This window comes from Meriones unguiculatus, chromosome 20 (genome assembly GCF_030254825.1).
Source record: "Meriones unguiculatus strain TT.TT164.6M chromosome 20, Bangor_MerUng_6.1, whole genome shotgun sequence".
Lineage (NCBI taxonomy): Eukaryota > Metazoa > Chordata > Mammalia > Rodentia > Muridae > Meriones > Meriones unguiculatus.
This window is the reverse complement of record NC_083367.1, coordinates 21,394,992-21,413,204: the sequence shown is the minus strand read 5'-3', so window position 1 is coordinate 21,413,204 and position 18,213 is coordinate 21,394,992. Positions and strand designations below refer to the sequence as shown.

General features: G+C 44.0%; 1 protein-coding gene across 6 annotated transcripts in view; it reads right to left on the bottom strand.

Annotated features, from left to right (window-relative positions):
• Map7 (microtubule associated protein 7) overlaps nucleotides 1-18,213 on the bottom strand; it is a 134,855-nt gene that overhangs the window by 41,526 nt on the left and 75,116 nt on the right. For all 6 annotated transcript variants that reach the window (XM_060373482.1, XM_021647350.2, XM_060373481.1 and 3 more), the window contains 2 exons: nucleotides 7,500-7,598; nucleotides 5,211-5,288 (listed from right to left, as the gene is read on the bottom strand). In XM_060373482.1, coding sequence (XP_060229465.1) covers nucleotides 5,211-5,288; nucleotides 7,500-7,598 — 177 coding nt within the window. The remainder of the gene's footprint in view (nucleotides 1-5,210; nucleotides 5,289-7,499; nucleotides 7,599-18,213) is intronic.

Here is an 18,213-nt window from a genome sequence, read left to right as displayed (position 1 = left end):
TGAGACACCGGTTAGGCTTAAGAGCTTAGCAGTCATGTGACCCACAGTAAAATCAGGCCCTGCGAGGTCATCAGGCCCCAACACTGACTCGCTGCCACACTGCTGCGTTCACCTGCAGTTAAATAACACTCAACAAACACGACGTTTACTCTGCTCTGTTCCAGGCTCTTCCGCTGGGCTTTAGAAGCTGGGAAAGGGGCAACCCCTTTCCTTATGGAAGGTGGATCTTGGCGGAGCCTGATGTTAACAGCAAATAAGCTAAGTAGCTGTTTAGACGTTGACTGCGCTAGAGAGAAAGCAGGAGCTCTGATTTGAGGGAGCTGTGAATCCGAGTAAGGTGGTCAGGAAATACCCACTAAGGAGGCAGCGTTTTAATAAAGCTTGAGAGAGAATGAGCTGTGGAGGTGCCTTGACAGCGTGTTCCAGGTGGGGCTGACAGAAACTAGTGAGGTTCTGACTCAAGGATGTGCCTGGTGGGTTTAAGGAACAGGAGACCAACCGCAGGCTTCCCCGGTGTGAGACAGACGGCCATCGAGAGGTCTGATGCAGAGGTGTGACATGGGAGCCATATTCTACCTGGGTGGTGTTCTGTGGAGAACAGTGTGGCAATGAGAGGAAGTGAGGGCCTGGCAACATACCAGAGACCTTGGTGGCTTGGGAAGAGCTAGCAGCAGAAGGCACAAGAAGTTATATTCCAGGCATATTTTGAGAGCATTTACTGACATTCTCACAACCTAACTGAATCAGGTTACAGGATGTGAGAGAAATAAATGTTGGCTCAGATATTATGTTAACTTTGATCATTATTCAGCTCCTAGGAGTTAGGAAAATTATCTCTAATATCCTAGCATCTCTGGCAAAAAAGCTAAACATGTATTAACTGTTGGCTGAATGAGTACACCAATCAAAATAACAACAGAGTACTTTTGAAAAGGAAAGGATGGAGCCTGGCATGATGGTTCACAACTATAATCTTAGCCCTCAGGAGGTAGAGGCAAGAAGATGGCAAGTTCAAGGTCAGCCTGGGCTACATAGCAAGATTTCATACAAACAAACAGACACTGTTTCCGATAAATGAGGTAGTGGTTAGTTTTGCTTTAGGCTATCTAGAGCAAAATGTTCATACTGCCCTATAAATGCCAAACGCACCAATCCTCCTCAGTCATCTTTGGAGAGAAATTAGTAGTAACGGGCCCATTATTTCCACTAATGGATGAGAAGAAGTTGCTAAAATCCACTCCAGCACTTAACAGACTCTGACATTTTATTCTGAGTCAACACAGCACCCACGAACTACGCTTTTATGAGGGAGGACACAGCCTCTTTGGCCACCTCGCTAGCAGGACCCGTTATTTCCCACTCCTCATCTTTTGAGAAAAATCCACCAGTTCCCTGAAGCACAGCTATTCACTCAAAGCCTACAACTTATTGGGGGAGTTTTCACTCCAGCGCTGGTAACTGTGTACATAACTAACACATGCTTAAACAGCTAATGCAGAGGAAAGAACCAGGCTGTTACTCATCATCACTATCGTTTCAGGTTCTCTGAACTTCTTTAAGCTAAGTGTTCACAATGTACCTCAGAACAGGTTGACAAGCTACAAAGTCATTTACATTATCCATTACAAGTGTGACCACGGCAGTGATTAGCCAGCGTGGGTGGCAACAGCTAGTGAGGTATCCAGGATGCTTCCCTGCTCACCCTCACTGCTCCGTAAGCACTGGCATTATTATTTCACTCAAGACTATAGGTGAAGGAACAGGAGCAGAATTTCTTACATATATTTTATATTATTTATACTGTGCTGGGCGTTGGAATATTGAGAAATGGAGGTAAAAGCGTGTGTGTGTGTGTGTGTGTGTGTGTGTGTGTGTGTGTACGGGTGCTGACCCACGCATGCTGTGAGCATGTATGCTTACGGGTGTTGACTCTTGCATGCTGAGAACAAGGACGTGCACAAGTGTGCTGACTCACGCATGTGCATGCAGAGGCCAGGCTGATGTTAGATCTTTTCCAGTATCACTCTGCACCTTAGCTTTTGAGAAGGTCTCTCGCTGAACCTGGAGCTCACTGTTTCAGTTAGGAAGGGTTGGCCAGCAGGCTCCAAGGCTCTGCCTTCACCCCTCAGAGCTGGGGTTAGACATACAGCGCCCTAACCCAATTTTGAGTGTCTGAAGTCACGGCTGTCTGAACTTATGCGAGTGTCTGATCCTCACAGTAAGCATGTTAATAGCTAAGACTGGTACGAGGACTCCAGTACATCTAGCAACAGCTGAAATGTCAAAACTGACCAGCCAACCTCCCTAAAAGCCAAAACACGACCCTAGTTTCTCAGGGTTAGGAGGGTATTGGTACAACTGACTGAGACACAGATGTCACCAAGATGAGGCAGCTTTGGAGGGAGATGACCACACAGCTGTGGAGGAGCTGAGCTTAAAGCAGAAGGTGGTGTCTTGCTCCTGTTCCCTGGGCACTCAGAGGGCTGACACGGGAGGTGCGCTGTAAGTCTGAGGTGGCGTAGGCTCCAGAGAGAGAGACCTGTGTCAAAAACTCCAAAGCAAAACAAGTTCTGTGTCAGACAATAGGGAACTGCCTTGCTCCCTTATGGGTATCTAAGGATGTGCAGGACGAATGAGCAGGACGAAGACACTTTGCCCTATGTGAAAAAAAAAATGACAACAAAATTAAAGCCTGGCAGAGAGACAGGAAGAGAAATGCAGAAATGAAGAGGGAGTTTCAAGGACCAGCCTGAACTGATTAAGTCAGCAGAGTGATGGAGGAGACCACATATAAGGCTCTTAAGATGGAGTAAAAAGCTTTCAGTGAGCATATGCCTTACGTCTAACCAACCCACTGAGCAGTCTCTCACAGTAAGGACTAAGCTGGATTCTATATGAGAAACCGAAGGATACTATAGAAAGAACACACCCTGACCATAAAAGCATTAAAGCATGACTCAGATTTCACATACTAACTGACCCTGCCTACTCACTCACTGGTACAAGCACACCATGCTGCCAGATAAAAACACCCGACCTTTCCCTGGCTGCTTCTGACTTTTAAAAGATCTGGACAGAAAACCAAACAAACCAACAAGGGGGGAAAAAAAACCCAACTATTTCAATGTTAATTTTAATCTATACCCAAAAGAAAATAATCACAACAATTGGCCGTTATTTTTCACTGTTTCCATGCAGCACTACAGAATTTGAAAGCACAGTAGCAACTCATATACCCAACCTTCTTGTTGTTTTTATATTACACATATTTCAAAGGGTTTCCTATTCATTAAAAGCTTTTCTTTTTCAACACTCCAGTGCTGGCCAGCTTGTCTAACCAACCTTACTATAGTGAGCAGTGTCCACAGGAGGATGTGGGGGCCGGAAGGCCACGGCCAGCCAGCTCTCCAGGAACTGCCTGTCTGCAGGAAACCCTGCAGAAGCCGGGACGTTAGGTCTAGGAGGAAACACCAGGTTCGGAAAACAGCAGAGGTTAATTATGTCCCAGCGAGTCAGTGAAAATGTTAAGAAAACACGTCAGCAGCATCAGGCATGCATGCTGTGCCTGTGATCCCAGCACTAAGGAGGAAGACAATCCCAAATTTGAGGCCAGGTTGGGCTATATAAGACACCATGTCTGTAAATGCAAAATCAACGAAAATGGCTGATGAGATGGCTCAGCCAGTAAAATGGTTTCCCACTGGCCTGAAGACCTAAATTTGATTCCCAAAACGTACATAATGATAGAAACAGTGAACCAACTTCACAAAGTTGTTCTCTGATCTCCAAACACACACTATTGCATAGGGACACACATATATACATGGCACATACACACACACACATATACAAATCATATACAGACACAAACATACACACATATACATACACATACATACAAATACACACACAAACACAAATATACACACAACCTATACATACACACATAAAACACAAAGTTTAAAATCAACAGAAGTAAAAAGTACAGCAACACACAAAATGACATCATCTTGCTACTGTGGGAAGAGAAACAGGCCTGTGCTAAAAAGTGTCACCAAGGTCAACAGGCTACTAGTGTCACACACCTGGGTTCTTGGTGAGCAACAGTAGAAGGAACGGGCTAGAGAGGCTGGGTCCTCCTGTGAGGCATGAACTAGCTCTTCTAGACCACGCAACTTCAGCAAAGCCTGGGCCACTTTCTGCGAAGACCTCAGACCCTAGCCTGTCTTATTTCAAGACCTCTACGCACACTAGACAGGCTAAGCACCATCTTTTCATTGTGTGCAGGGATCCTTGTTTGGCAGCCTGGCCTCTCCCTCCCCATTGAGCTGCTCTATAGGACTCCTGGGGAGGAGCAGACACTTCAGTTGTGTACCCACTGCTGAGCTGACCATGCTCTGTAAATAGTAGCAAACCTGTGGACACACAGCACGCATGCACAAGACCTGAGTGTGGGAAAGCAACTTGGGGTGGGCACAATGGTGGAATGAGAAAAATGAGGGTGAGAGTAATCAAAATGCCCTCTCATTAAATTGTTCAAAATGAAAGTAAAAAAAAAAAAAATGTTTGTTGGATTAAAACCATAAGATCACTCAATATAAAAATTCATTCTGAAAATAACCGAACAAAAGACAGCAAACAAAGGCAGGGCTGGCACTGGCGTCCTTAGCCAACGCTGTAGAAACACAGAAACTGTTCCTCCTGTGTGCCAGGCTCGCCACTTCCTGGTGTTCCAGTCTTGTGACTCAGCTTGCCAGGTGGTTACAGGCAAACACGAGAGCTGCTGACCTCTCACAAGGGCCTCTGGTGACAAGAGGAAAGCGGGACCTTGGCACCAGGTGTCTGCCTTTCCTGTCTGTAAAGTCAACAGCAGGATTATTTCAACGTGGACACCAGGAAGTGTTATAGCAGTGTCAAGTCTCATGGCTTTGTGCTTGAAAAAAAAGGACCTGTTTACTGTCCTGGTCCTGTTTGTCCTTCTCTCGGTTTTGTAGACTACAGCTGAGTACTACGTAATCCTAGCCCTTTGCTTGGCTCTCACACTAGGCTGCTTCACCAACCGCCAGCAAACACATGAACATGCACACGAGGGCCCTAACGCTGCAGTGATGCCTACTCTCTCGGTGGTAAATGACCCCCGTCCCAGAGCAGAAAAGCCAGCATTTCAACAAGGTGGGCACGGGACGAGTGCAATGCAGGGCTGGGACTACCTAGCTGCTTTTCCCGTTCCTCACGGCGTTCCCTGGCCAGACGCTGCCGGTCATCAACGCGTAGCACAGGCGGGGGATCTGAAACGAGACGGAAAGTATGGCAAGAGTCAATCTAAAACACATATGCATTGGTATATTGGTATTTTTCTCCTGTTTAAAATGCTTGACGAATGAGGGGCTAAAGAGATGGCTCAATGGTTCAGAACAATTAATTACTTATTCTCGCAGAGGACCCATGTTTGGTCCCCCCAAAAATATTGAGATTCTTAATTATTATGAAGTTTCAAATATTTCTGTAGGGTGATCTCTCCCCACCATCAATAGATATAATTGCGAAACTGGGAATGGTTATATGGCCTCTCTGAGGCAATTTGTCAAGGGCCATTCATACCATGAATTTCTGATGAAAGCAAATGTTATTTTGAAGAAAGAAAAGAAAAAAAAACAGAACCAATCAAGGTGAAGTTAGAAGAAAAAGGTTTACTTTGCCTTTTAAATAATATCCCTTAAATGGGAGGGTTAGTCACTCCTAAAAATTAGCAATTTAAAGGAGGAAAGTCCACTGCAAAAGGACATTGTAAGAAGTGTTTAGGATAGAGCAGTTAGCTTTAAAACTACAGACAAATTCTGTGAATTGACAGTGTCAGTCTAAAAGATACAGGGCTTCTATCTTGTTTCCAGGCACATCCGGAATTTCACATAAAACTGTGCAAAGATAATTTTAATAATACAAATCTATGTTACACCCCACCCATCCCATGCAAAGTAACACTGAGAAACCTGAGTTGTAAGAATCGGGGCTCCTGAGGTGAGAAAGCATCTCCTGGCTAGTCAATGTGGCGCTTCCCCTTCAGGTGTCCTGAATTTTTATTGCTTGTATTTATGTGTATGTGCCCGTGAGTGTGTATGTGCCCGTGAGTGTGTATGTGTGTGTGTGTGCACAGGTGTGCGTATGCTTGTGAATACACATGAAGGGCAGAGGAGAATGCCAGGTGTGTATCGCTCTCTCTCTTATTCTCTTGATATATATATATAGTCTCTCACCGAACCCTCCTCGCCACACACTAAATTAAATAAAATCTAAGCAACATTTTAAAAGAGAGGATTTCTACGTCAGGTTGGGAAATGGAGGGTGGTGCTATGCTTGCCTAGCATAAAGCAAGGCCTTGGGCTTGAGTTTGTTTACGAAGCATCTGCTTAACCCCGGCACAGAGAAACCTCCAGTAAGTACTAGCTGCTGGTGGGAAGGGGGGTGGGCAGAGGTAGCTGAAGAGAAGGGAGAGCTCAGCCTGCTCGTTAAAATGCGGCCCAGACTGTTCAAGCAACAATATCCGCTGCTGTCTTCTTCCTACAGGGCACGCTAGATTTATCTCCTCCGATATACGAGCTTTCCACATGACGAAAAGACTTAATTATGATGGAGGATGCTTTGTAAGATTAGACCTAGGCATTTCTGTCTTTATTCTCTCTGATGCATTCAAATTGAGTGGTCTGGCTTGAATAATGTATGAAGCAGGTGTCTGAGAACCTTGAGGACTATCTCTATCATCACTGTCATCATCATTGTCACCACCACCGTCATTATCACCGTCATCATCATCACCATCACCACCATCATCATCACCATCTTCATTGTCACTGTCATCATCATCATCATCATGCTTCATACCCAGCTTGCCCACGAGCCACACACTGTTGTATGCTGGGAAGAAGGTGGTGTTGCCTGTTCTGATGTTTGTATTATGTTTACAGACAGCTTTCTTTCTTTGTGGCACTGAATGGAACAGATCATGAATCAGAAGCAATTATATAAAATTACTCTGTATTTAGGCTATGATCACTGCAGGGAACTGAGCAAAGGCTTACTTCTGTGTGGGCTTACATCTGAGTGGGTTTTCAGAAAAGTCACAAGAGGTGTACAATGATCCTGGCATACTCAAAAATTGGGAGGTTTTTCTGAGTATTTTTAACCTGTCTTCTAGAGGTCCTGAGTTCAATTCCCAGCAATCATATGATGGCCCTCTTCTGTTGGATGTCCTCTTTGGTCATGCAGGCATACATGCAAACAGAGCACTCATATACATAAATACATAAATCTTTGTGTGTGTATGTGTGAGAAAAAATTGACACACAGAGAGAGAACAAATGCATTGGGAGATTTTACTTTTGCCTCACAAATATGTGTGAAGGTTTTGTTGACTGGGACCAACAAACTCTTACCTTTAGTTTCTGCGCATCAGTCTGAGGCTTTTGAAATAACCTTCCCTATGTAAATGCCCGATATCATACCTGGCTTATTTCCTGAGTGGTTGCTATTTTGTCCTGAAACTGTAGAAGTGGGGCGGTTGGGGGCAGTTTTCTTCTCTTGTACTTTACAGCCATCAGATGCTACAGAATGAGAAAAACAGAGACACTTCATTAGTTCCTTAACATTTCTGCACAGGCTCTCAGTCACTCAGCATTTCCTGATAACCCCCGTTATCAGGTAGGAGGCTAGAGTCAAAACTACCCAGAAGCACAACTAGGGCACTGCTCAGCACAGGTGACCAACCCTGTATGAGTGGCGTGCTCCAGGGCCTGGAAGGGCACTGATCTCAATGTTACTTAGCTTAAGCTAAGTCTTTTTTGTTGTTGGTATTCAGACAGTTTTGATAGTAGTCATTTTTTTTTTTTTTAATAGCAGTCATTGGGCTACCCTGGTGCTTACTATGTAGCTTAGGCTGGCCTCAAACGCACAGAAAATTCTCCTGCCTGAGCTCCTCAGAGCTGAAATTACAGGAAGCAGTCTTTGAGCCCAGTTCTTAGAAAGTTCAAACATTAGGAATTAAAAAAAATATTTTATTATTTTTTCCTTTTTATTTATTCCTTAGTACAATTTATTCACTTTATATCCCAGCTGTAGCCTCCTCTCTCATCTCCCAGTCCTACCCTCGTTCCCTCTTTTCCCCCTATGACTCTGCCCTAGTCCACTGATGGGGAGGTCCTCTCCCCTTCCATCTGACCCTAGCCAGGTCTTATCAGGACTAGCTGCACTGTCTTCCTCTGTGGCCTGGCAAAGATGCCCCCCCCCCACTCCTCAGGGGAAGGTGATCAAAGAGCCAGCCACTGAGTCCATGTCAGAGACGGTTCCTGTTAACCTTAGGGATCCTACATGGAGACTGAGCTGCCTATGGGCTTCATCTGAGCAGGGGGTTCTAGGTCCTTTCCATGCAAGGTCCTTGGTTGGAGCATCAGTCCCTGCAGGAACCCTTGTGCCCAGATTTTTGGCTCTTTCGGTCTGCTTGTGGAGCTCCTGTCCCCTCCAGGTCTTTCTATCTCCCCCTTCTTCCATAAGATTTACTGCACTCTGCCCAAAGTTTGGCTATGAGTCTCCGAATCTGCTTTAATACCTTGCTGGGTAGAGTCTTTCAGAGGCCCTCTGTGGTCAGTTCCTTCCCTGTTTCCTGCCCTCTCCTACTTCCAATGTCTATCCTGTTTGCCCTTTTGAATGAGGATAAAGCACCTTCCCTAGGGCCCTTCTTGTTGTTTAGCTTCTTTAGGACTATAGATTTTAGTATGTTTATCCTATATATCTAATATCCACTTATAAGTGAGTATATACCATGTGTTCTTTCTGCTTCTGAGATACCTCACTCGGGATGATCTTTTCTAGTTTCATCCATTTGCCCAAAAATTTCATGATTTCCTTGTTTTTAATTGCTGCCTACAGACTGGGAAAGGTCTTCACCAACCCTATATCTGACAGAGGGCTAATATTCAGAACATATAAAGAATCCAAGTTAAACACCAATAAACCAATTAAAAATGGGGTACAGCGCTAAACAGAGACTTCTCAATAGAGGAATACCGAATAACAGAGAAACATGTAAAGAAATGCTCAACATCCTTATTCATCAGGGAAATGCAAATCAAAACAACCCTGAGATTTCACCTTATACTCATCAGAATGGCTAAGATCAAAAACTCAAGTGACAACAGATGCTGGAGAGGATGTGGAGAAGGGAACCCTCCTCCATTGCTGGTGGGAATGTAAACTTGTACAATCACTTTGGAAATCAATCTGGTGTTTTCTCTGGAAACTGGGAACAGCGCTTCCTCAAGATCCAGCTATACCACTCCTGGGCATATATCCAAAAGATGCTCAAGTATACAATAAGGACATTTGCTCAACCATGTTCATAGCAGCTTTATTTGTAAGAGCCAGAATCTGGACACAACCTAGATGTCTCTCAATTGAGGAATGGATACAGAAATTGTGGTACATTTACACAGTGTAAATTACTCATCAATTAAAAACATTAGGAAATTTAAGAAAATCCATGTAGATGACCAATCTACATAGTCTAGGAAATAAATATGCTAGGAGGAAGGCTCTGGCCCAAGTTCAGCATCAAAGGGAATTATTAGTTTCCATTCATTTTCCAATGCTGCATACTGATCACTGTCTCACACCTGCTGGGCTCATGCTATAGTCAGCTGCGGCCTCAGGAAGGAAGAGAGGACAGAAGTAACAGGCATTTCTCCGGTTCTTAGGAATACAGGACTCTCTGAGTCTAGGGCAGCTGTTTTACATAAACTGCTTGACTGGACCTGTTTTCAAAGGCTGTCTGCTGCGATTTCAGAAATCATGTCGAAACCCAGTCCTTGTCCTTTTCCTGCCTCCACAGCCGCTCCACCTTCAACACCTCCTCATGTCAGCTACTCTGTTTTCCCAGCTAAATAGGTCCAAGCCTTTGGAGTCATCACTGGCTTCTCCTTTTACTCCCTACGCTTAATTCATTCATTCTCTCAGTTTTGCCCTGAAAAGCATCTGACCACCATGCCTGATCTCTCTCTTCCAAGTGTGTTTGTTCCCTTTAATAGCCCACCTGACCCCGCCATGGCCCCTTCAGTCTGTCCTCATGTCAGTGATCACATGAGAACACTTCATACCCTCCCCCTGCTCAAAACTTTCTAGCACACCTCCCATCACACCCAGGGTACAACCCAAGGTCTCTACCGTGTCCTGGGAGGCATGGTGTGGTTTGCTCTTGAGAAGGTTCTTCTTCCCAGAGGGCTTGGCTCCAGGAGAACCAGCTACCACCATATTCCATCCCAGGCTCTGAGCATGTACCCAAAGACCCAGATGGCATATGGGTCTTCGCTTCACTTTCTTTGCATCTCTGCTCAATTGTGACATCAGAGTCCTCCTGACCTGTTTAAAAATGGTACTTAGCTCTCCTCACCCATGGGCAGCTTACTATGCTTTTCTTTTCTGAGGTGACGGAACAGATTGTTATTATTATATTTAGAAAAGAGGGTTCAAGGGGTCTGAAACTAAACAGTATGATAACAGTTGCACTCCTTGAAGATTAATTTTAAAAAGCTTTTCAAGATGTATTTCCTCCTGCTCTCCGTCTTTCCTTTCTTGTTCTCCAAGACAAGGTCTTAGTATCTAGGTGGGGCTAGCCTACAATTTAAGCCAGGCTGTTCCTGGCACTGCCACTGCCTGAGTCTCCCAAGGGCTGGAGTTACAGGCTTGTACAACTACTCCTGGGAGAAACATTGTTACATTTACAAGTGGACTGTAGAGACCCAATCTCTGCCTTCTAAGGGAGGTAAATACTATTTTTTTGTGTGTGTGTGTGTGTGTGTGTGTGTGTGTAGCTACATTTTGATTACACATAGAATTTGCTAGTGAGGTTCAAATAATCTCTTTGCCTTAAGCAACACAGCGAAGATTGGCTTTATATACAGGGCTTTCTCTGCCTTATTTTCTGGAAAGCTTTGTAAAGACTCAGGAAGGTTATACGCTCTGAACCTAGAGAACAGACGCCCCTTGAAAAAGGAAAATGATTCAGTAGAGAGGGCTGATTAGGTGGCTCAGCGGTAAGGCACTTGCCTTTAGTATGGTAAAGGCTTGGCACTTATCCCTCTGGCACCAGTGGGGAGGAGTTTGGCAGAATGGGCAGATAGTAATGAAGAGTTAAATAGAAGAGAGATTGTCGGCTCCTAATATTATTGTTATTCAAGGGGACTTCACTTAGGTTTTCACTTTCCAGCTAGCAACTGTCATGTTGTGCAGTGCATCCCAGGGTGAAGGAGGTGGTAGAGGTGGGTAAATCAGAGGAAGTGTAAGTGAACCAGACAGGCCCTGACACTGACTCAAGACAATGGCAGACGCCAGGACAACTCCATGACACGGTTCCGTGTGCTCTTATTTAAAAGTCATGTGGTCAGTGGTCACCGTGTAGCAGGTGGGGCCTAGCCAGAGTCGGCCTACAGTCTCATAACTAGAGAGGCAGCCCCCAAAACACCCTGACCGGAGTGCCAGTGGAACTCTGTCGTTCACGGGATACCGCAAGCCTTCCCCTTTCGCTGCAAGCTAATCTCTCACAAAAAGCTCATGAGTAATACTTAAGCAGGTGTGCCACAGGGCTTGGCAGTGAGTGGCTGATGATTTTTAAGAATTTTGTTGTCATCTCCAGCACATACCAGCACAAACCTATAACCGCTTTCCTTTTACGTTACCACCCTGAAGTGTTATTATTGGTGGGAATGGGCAGATTCCTAGAAAGACCCTACTGTGTGCGCACACACACACACACGCACACTTTGCATATCATCATGTACAATACTTGAGTTTTTTGCATTACTAAGAAGAATATGTACATGTACAAAATGAATGTACTAAAGAGGGTGATCTGCAATCCTAGCGCTTTGGAGGGGGAGAAAGAATGACTGCGAGTTTTCAGAAAAATGCTCACTTCACTTTTTACACAGCGGGGGTATGTCTGCACCACTGGTTTAAAGCACAGTTCATACATTTTAGTGTTTCTTGCTTGGCATACTCACCCAACATCATATATATATATATATATATATTTTTTTTTTTTCTAATGCTGACTGGTTTTCTTTCACAGTTCTTTTAACAAATATCAACCCTGACTTAGTAGTGTAACAAGACTCACAAGTGTCTACCGTGAGTTGATTTTCTGAATAAGCCCTAATAAAAGCTTTCCTCTTTTGTTTGGTTCTAATTTGCTAAATGTCTAAAGATAAATTTTATGCTCAAATCTTAGGCATCAGGGAATTCTAAGCCAGCACTGCAACAACAAAATGATAACAGCAGCAACAAAACTTAAGAATAAAAATCAACTATGCCAAGCCTGCATCTCACCCTGTTGGCGTAGCTTTCACGAAAAACAGAAAGATTAGAGCTCAGTGGCTAAGAGCATTTGCTGCTCTTCCAAAGGACCTGAGTTTGGTTCCCCAAACCCAAGTTGGATGACTCATAACCACCTGTGACTCCAGCTCAAACGAATCCAAAACCCAGTTTTGGCCTCATCAGGCTCTAGCACACACATGCCCCCTTCCCCTCAGACAGATGTAAATACTCATAAAAAAGTATTTAAAAAAAAACAAACCCCAAACCCACAAAAACAAGAGTAAAGTGCCCACCATGTAAGCACAGCACACGTGTGGTGGTTTGATGGGGATGGCCTCACAGGCTCAGACATTTGAATGTTTGGTTGTTAGGGAGCATGCTACTTCAGAGGGATGGGGAGCTGTGGCCTTGTTGGAGGAGGAGTGGCTTTGTCAGAAGAAGTGTCTCACTGGAGGTGGGCTTCGGGGTTTCAAAAGCCCAAGGCAGTCCCTCTGTATCCCCTCTTCCTGCTGCCTGTGGATCCAGATTAGCACTCTTACTTCCGCGGGTGCGTACCTTGCTCCCACGTGCTGGGATCATAGGCATACACCACCCTGCCAGGCTTGAATTGTCAGAGTTCCTGCCGCTGAATGAGCCCAAGCTTCTTCAACTATTTCTTTGGTGATTGTAGTAAGTAAAAAGGACAGGCTGACAAGGATTTGATCTCAAGCCTGCTTCTCCTTCGCTGAGTGATAATAAGTAGACACAGGGGGTGATACTGCCCACACCTAAGAGCTAGTGGCTCTTTCCCTATCCCCTACACACGTAGTAAACTGGCTTTCTCTCTCCTCAGAGCTTTGGGGGGAAAGGGAACCTGGACTAACTTGGTGACTGTTCCAGGGGAGAGGGCAGCAGATGCGGCAGAAAAGGATGGTCTAGCGAGGGTGTCAAAGGCCTTCAGCTTAGTTCTAGTCACCTTCCAGGGCACCTGGGCAGACTGAACAGGCTGGTATGGTTTTCAGGGTCTGAGCTGGCTTGGGAAAAGTTGATAATCAGTCTTTCCAGGGTTTGAGTGAGAGAGGATCTTTTTCTGAGACTTAATGACCTTTATGGTATCAATTATGATTGATGCTTAAAAACTTCAACCATAATAATACGAAAGATAAATTATTCGTACTTATTTTAATAGTACAGGGAATCTTACTAGATAAGAACAACATGGGGTTGGCATTATCCCAGGAGTAGGGTGCCTTACCTACCACATGTGAGGCCCTGGGTTTGGTTTCAGCACTCCCTGACCCCCCCCCAAAAAAAAAACAACTAACAAAAACAAAGCAAAAAACTCACCAAACAACAAAATAAAAACAGAAATTTATCTTCAGTTTTTCAAAATTAAAAAAAAAAAAATCGAAACTCTTAGGGCTACATGTACCATCTTTAAATTTGTTGGTAGAAAAAGAAAACACTTTAAACGATTCAGGTGATGTTCTGATACTGTTTACTCGAATCTCTTCCTCATGTTCAAACAGGAAAACTGAGCCACACACCATGACACTCAGTAAGGTCTTGCCAACCCTAAAGATCTTCCTGCTCCCTTAAAAGCTTTATTCCATTAACGCCTAAATGAGCTGGAAGAAGGCCAGTGGGAGCATGCAGACGAGAAGCCAGTCAACAGGAGGCAGCAGGCACCGGAGGCTCAGAAGACCTGCAAAGGAGCCATGCCACAGCCCACACCCACTGTCACTTCCTATGTCTCTTACAATGGCCTCTCTTCAGAGTTCCTGGAGATTCCCACTGCTAAGTTTTGACTTTTGAACACATGACCTGATGGAAGCACCTTCTTTCAAAAGCTTGCTATATAACTGGTCTAACTGAGCTGTTCATTTGGTCACAAGTCTTATCTACAGCGCATTAAAAAAATGACCTGGCAAATGAGCTACGGCTTCATGCTTGTTAGCCAAGAACTCTACCACTGAGAAAAGTCTAAGCCTGTGGTTGAGACTGGGTGTCAGGCTAGCTTTAAATTCATAATCCTCCTACTTTAGCCTCCATAGTCCTAGGATTACAGGCACACAAGCAACATGTATGGGTTTAGTTATGAGATTTAATAAAATACAGAATTTGGGCTGAGAGACAGCAAAAGCTTAGAACTCAATTCCTCTTTATGGGCATACCTGGCTTTGTGGACATACAGCTTTTGGGGTACTAACTAACATGACGTCACTTTTTATCATAGTCGGGTATTAGTAATTCATGTTTAACCCAGTAGTTTCAATCTGTAGAAAAAGCTAATGCAACAGACAGACATTGCCATCCTCACACATTTACATTTAACTGTCCCAGAGTTTACTCATTCAGCCATTCCTTCCAGGGTTAGGGTAAATTTCTAAGCAGAGATAGTAAATATTTATCCAATTCTAACTGTGAAATTTGTGTCATATGATGAAATAAAGCAATTTCATGACACCTATTGCCTTGAGTTGTCGGGAGCCGTGACTCAGCAGCCTGCTTTGATATTTAAATCTCGGCAGAGAGATGGCTTTTAGCAGGACTTTACTAATGGCAGAGGAGAACTTGCAAGTCCATCTCCTTTTGTTTGTGACAACAGGTGGGATAGCTTGTGAGGGCTACACCTTTTCCTCAGGCTCCTTGTGCAAATTAACCTATTGTTCTGAGATGTTTTTTACTGGCAAAGAAGTAACTACTCAAATAATAAAGTGGTCAGAAGGCTGGAGGCAGAGGATGAGGCAGCACTGGAGACTGGCTGCTGGCACTGCTTGCTGCAGCAGTCTGCCTTTTACAAAAGCTGTCGAGTCTGAACCTTTAAAAAATTTCCTGTGTGCTGTGTGATTATTTTATTAATAATTAATATTAATCCTCACACCTGACTCAAGAACCGTTCGACTCTGCCCGGCTGGCCCCGGCATTGAGTATTGAGAACTTTCCTCCGTAACTTCTGAACCATAATCATTATGAACTTGTGTGGCAGCAATCAAAGCTCATAGGCGTGAGCACTAGAGAAATATGCACTTTATTCCAACCAAGCCTCAGTTTTCTTCCTCCTTCAAATTATTCAGATGGCACCCTGCTAAGACGGCACCCACAAAGCTTGGTCAGAAATAGCACCATAGCTTGGGTAGCCCTTGGTGGCTGAGGGAAAGGAAACTGAGGCTGACCTGCTGTCCCCAGGGTGCAGCCAACAGATGTGATTCCTACAGTTAGACTCTCTCAGGTTTGGGCTATCTTTTTGTGTGTGTGTGTGTGTATATGTGTGTGTGTGTGTGTGTGAATTTTAGAAAATTCGCACACACAATTACATACCTGGGAGATATGATCCATATTGTAGCATGAAATTAATTGTACCTCATGTACAACCATCATGAAAGCAATTTAAAATATTTTTTGTGTGTATAACCATTTTGACTGAAACCTATCACAAGCAGCCAGATGTGGAATTTCCTACTTGTGGCATTTGTCAATGCTAAATAAGTTTAATATTTTGTCAGACAAGTCACGAAAGGCCAAGCAGGTATGTGAGGAGTTGCAGTGCTACTGTTCAGACACAAGAGAATATCAACTGTACTGTGTGTGTGTGTGCGTGGGGGGGTGTATCACAGGGCTCTTACAGTCTCTCTGACAGCATGAGTCCACAGACAAGTCGTTCAGCCTGAGATTCGTAAATCCCATCCTCTCCTGAAGTAATTTATCAAATTTCTTTTGACAATTCTTTCTAAGACAGCCCAAGAAACGGCCACCTGGGCTGAAGAGCAGGGAAAGCACTTCTAGAATGCATATGCCCAACATATTTTGTGGGAACAATAAGAAATCACCTACTACGCTGTTTGGTTTACTATTGAAAGCACCGCTTCATTCACCTCACGGTTCCCTCAGGCACCGAGCCAACGGGACTAAAGTTTATACCCTTTAAGTTTAATCAAAAGACTTTTTGGAAGGGGGTTATTTGCTTGTTTGAGACAGGATTTTATGAAGCCCAGGCTAGCCTTGAAGTTACCAGTAGACAAGGATGACCTTGAACTTTTAATCTTCCTGTCTTCATTTCCCAAGCGCTCCTGAGTGCTTACATTACAGGTGTGCAGCACCACATGACGATGAAGAAAAACAGTTGTGTGTATGTGTTCGGGTCTGTGAACACGTGAGTGCAGAAAGAGCAGCTGGATTCCTCAAAGCAATACTAACTGGCGACCGGGAGCCACCTCATATGGGTGCTAGAGACCGAACTTGGGTTCTATCTGCACGCAGCCATCTTCCCAGACCCCAGAGAAATGCTTTTATTTTAACGCAAACACGTAAACAAATGGATAGCTTCTCTTCAGATGGAGGACAAGAATGCTTAAATAGAAAAATCTTGCAGCTGGGCAGGGTGGCTCAGGCCTCTAATCCCAGGCCAGTTTCGTCTACCAAGTGAATCAAGGACAGTCAAGGCTACACAGAGAAACCCTGTCTTGAAAAAAAAAAAAAAAGTCATATTTCCTATCTATGGCAGCACACAACAGGTTAAACGGCAAGCCTTTCCTCCTTCACTACGCCCAGTTACAACACCAGCTGCTGCACACAGTATCCTGGTCCCTTGGGAATGATGCTTATGACTAAGCAAAGTACAGAGTACACAAAGAGGAGGGCGCTCTACCCATGGAAACAGTTTCCAGTTTTCAGGAGCAACGGCAAATCAGAGGTTGTAATTACTGCCCAGCGGAACATCAACAGCTGGGCACAGTTATAGAATTAGATTAACTCAATTAAGCTCAATTTGTAATTAGAAGAAACTATTTAAATAACTAGGAAAAGAAAAATAATTAGAATTCAATTTCATTAGAGTTTGCTTAATTAAAGCAAAGAGAAAGAGGTTGTCTTTATTTTAGCAGGATAATAATTTACTTCAAGGAAAATTAACACAAATAATGGCAATATTTTATAGACATTATGGCTTGTAGCTGCAAAACAGAAAACCTTTCACACTTAAATGTGGGAGTGTAATCAAAGTGAAAAGTGTACAACTCCTGGTAGTAGCCCTACATAAATAGTGGGCCCAGTTTAAAATATTAGTTAGGGGGAAAAAAAAGTGTAGCTGAAAGAGATTCATCAGTGAAATGTATTTCTCACCATCAATACTTAATTGTTTCTCTTCTGTGGTAAATCAGTAAAATATTTAAAAAATTCTTACATAAATGTCATATAAATTTTGCTAAGAATGAATGGTAGGTACTGAAGGACAAGTTTTATCCCAATTGATGTCAGTGAGCACTAAGCTTCCCTACCGTGCTGCACCATTCCCACACCTGCCACCTTGTTCTTTACGCCCTCACTGGACCCTCAGCCCCAACATCTCCCCTTTATCCACATTAAATCTTCTGTTTCTTAGTTATTTTCTTACATCAGCACTGGGTTCATAGCACAACTGGCTGGAGAGCATGGCCTTCCCCACTGTCCGCATTCCCACACTAACGCGATGCTTTTGCCTCAGATGGTGTAGCTATGGGACGCGTCACCCGCGGCACACGCCTGCACTTCGCATCACGGTCCACTCGGCAACGTAGATTCACTGCCCTTTGTAAATGTGTGTATTCTACAGAACCCCATCCATTTGTCATACGCAGTTCAGCTCAGTTCTCTCTCGATCGTTTCAAGCTCTTAACACCACTGCTCTGCTTTCTGACTTTCACAACACTGCCGTCTTCCTAATACTACTTGACATTAAAAAAAAATGTTTTTATTAATTCTTTGAGGATACCATACAATGTTTCTGATCATGTTCATCCTCTTCCCCAGCTTTTCCTAGATCCATATTTCCCTACCCACCCAACTTCATGGTCATTGCCCACCGGCTGCTACCATACAGTCTTACTACACAGCTCAGGC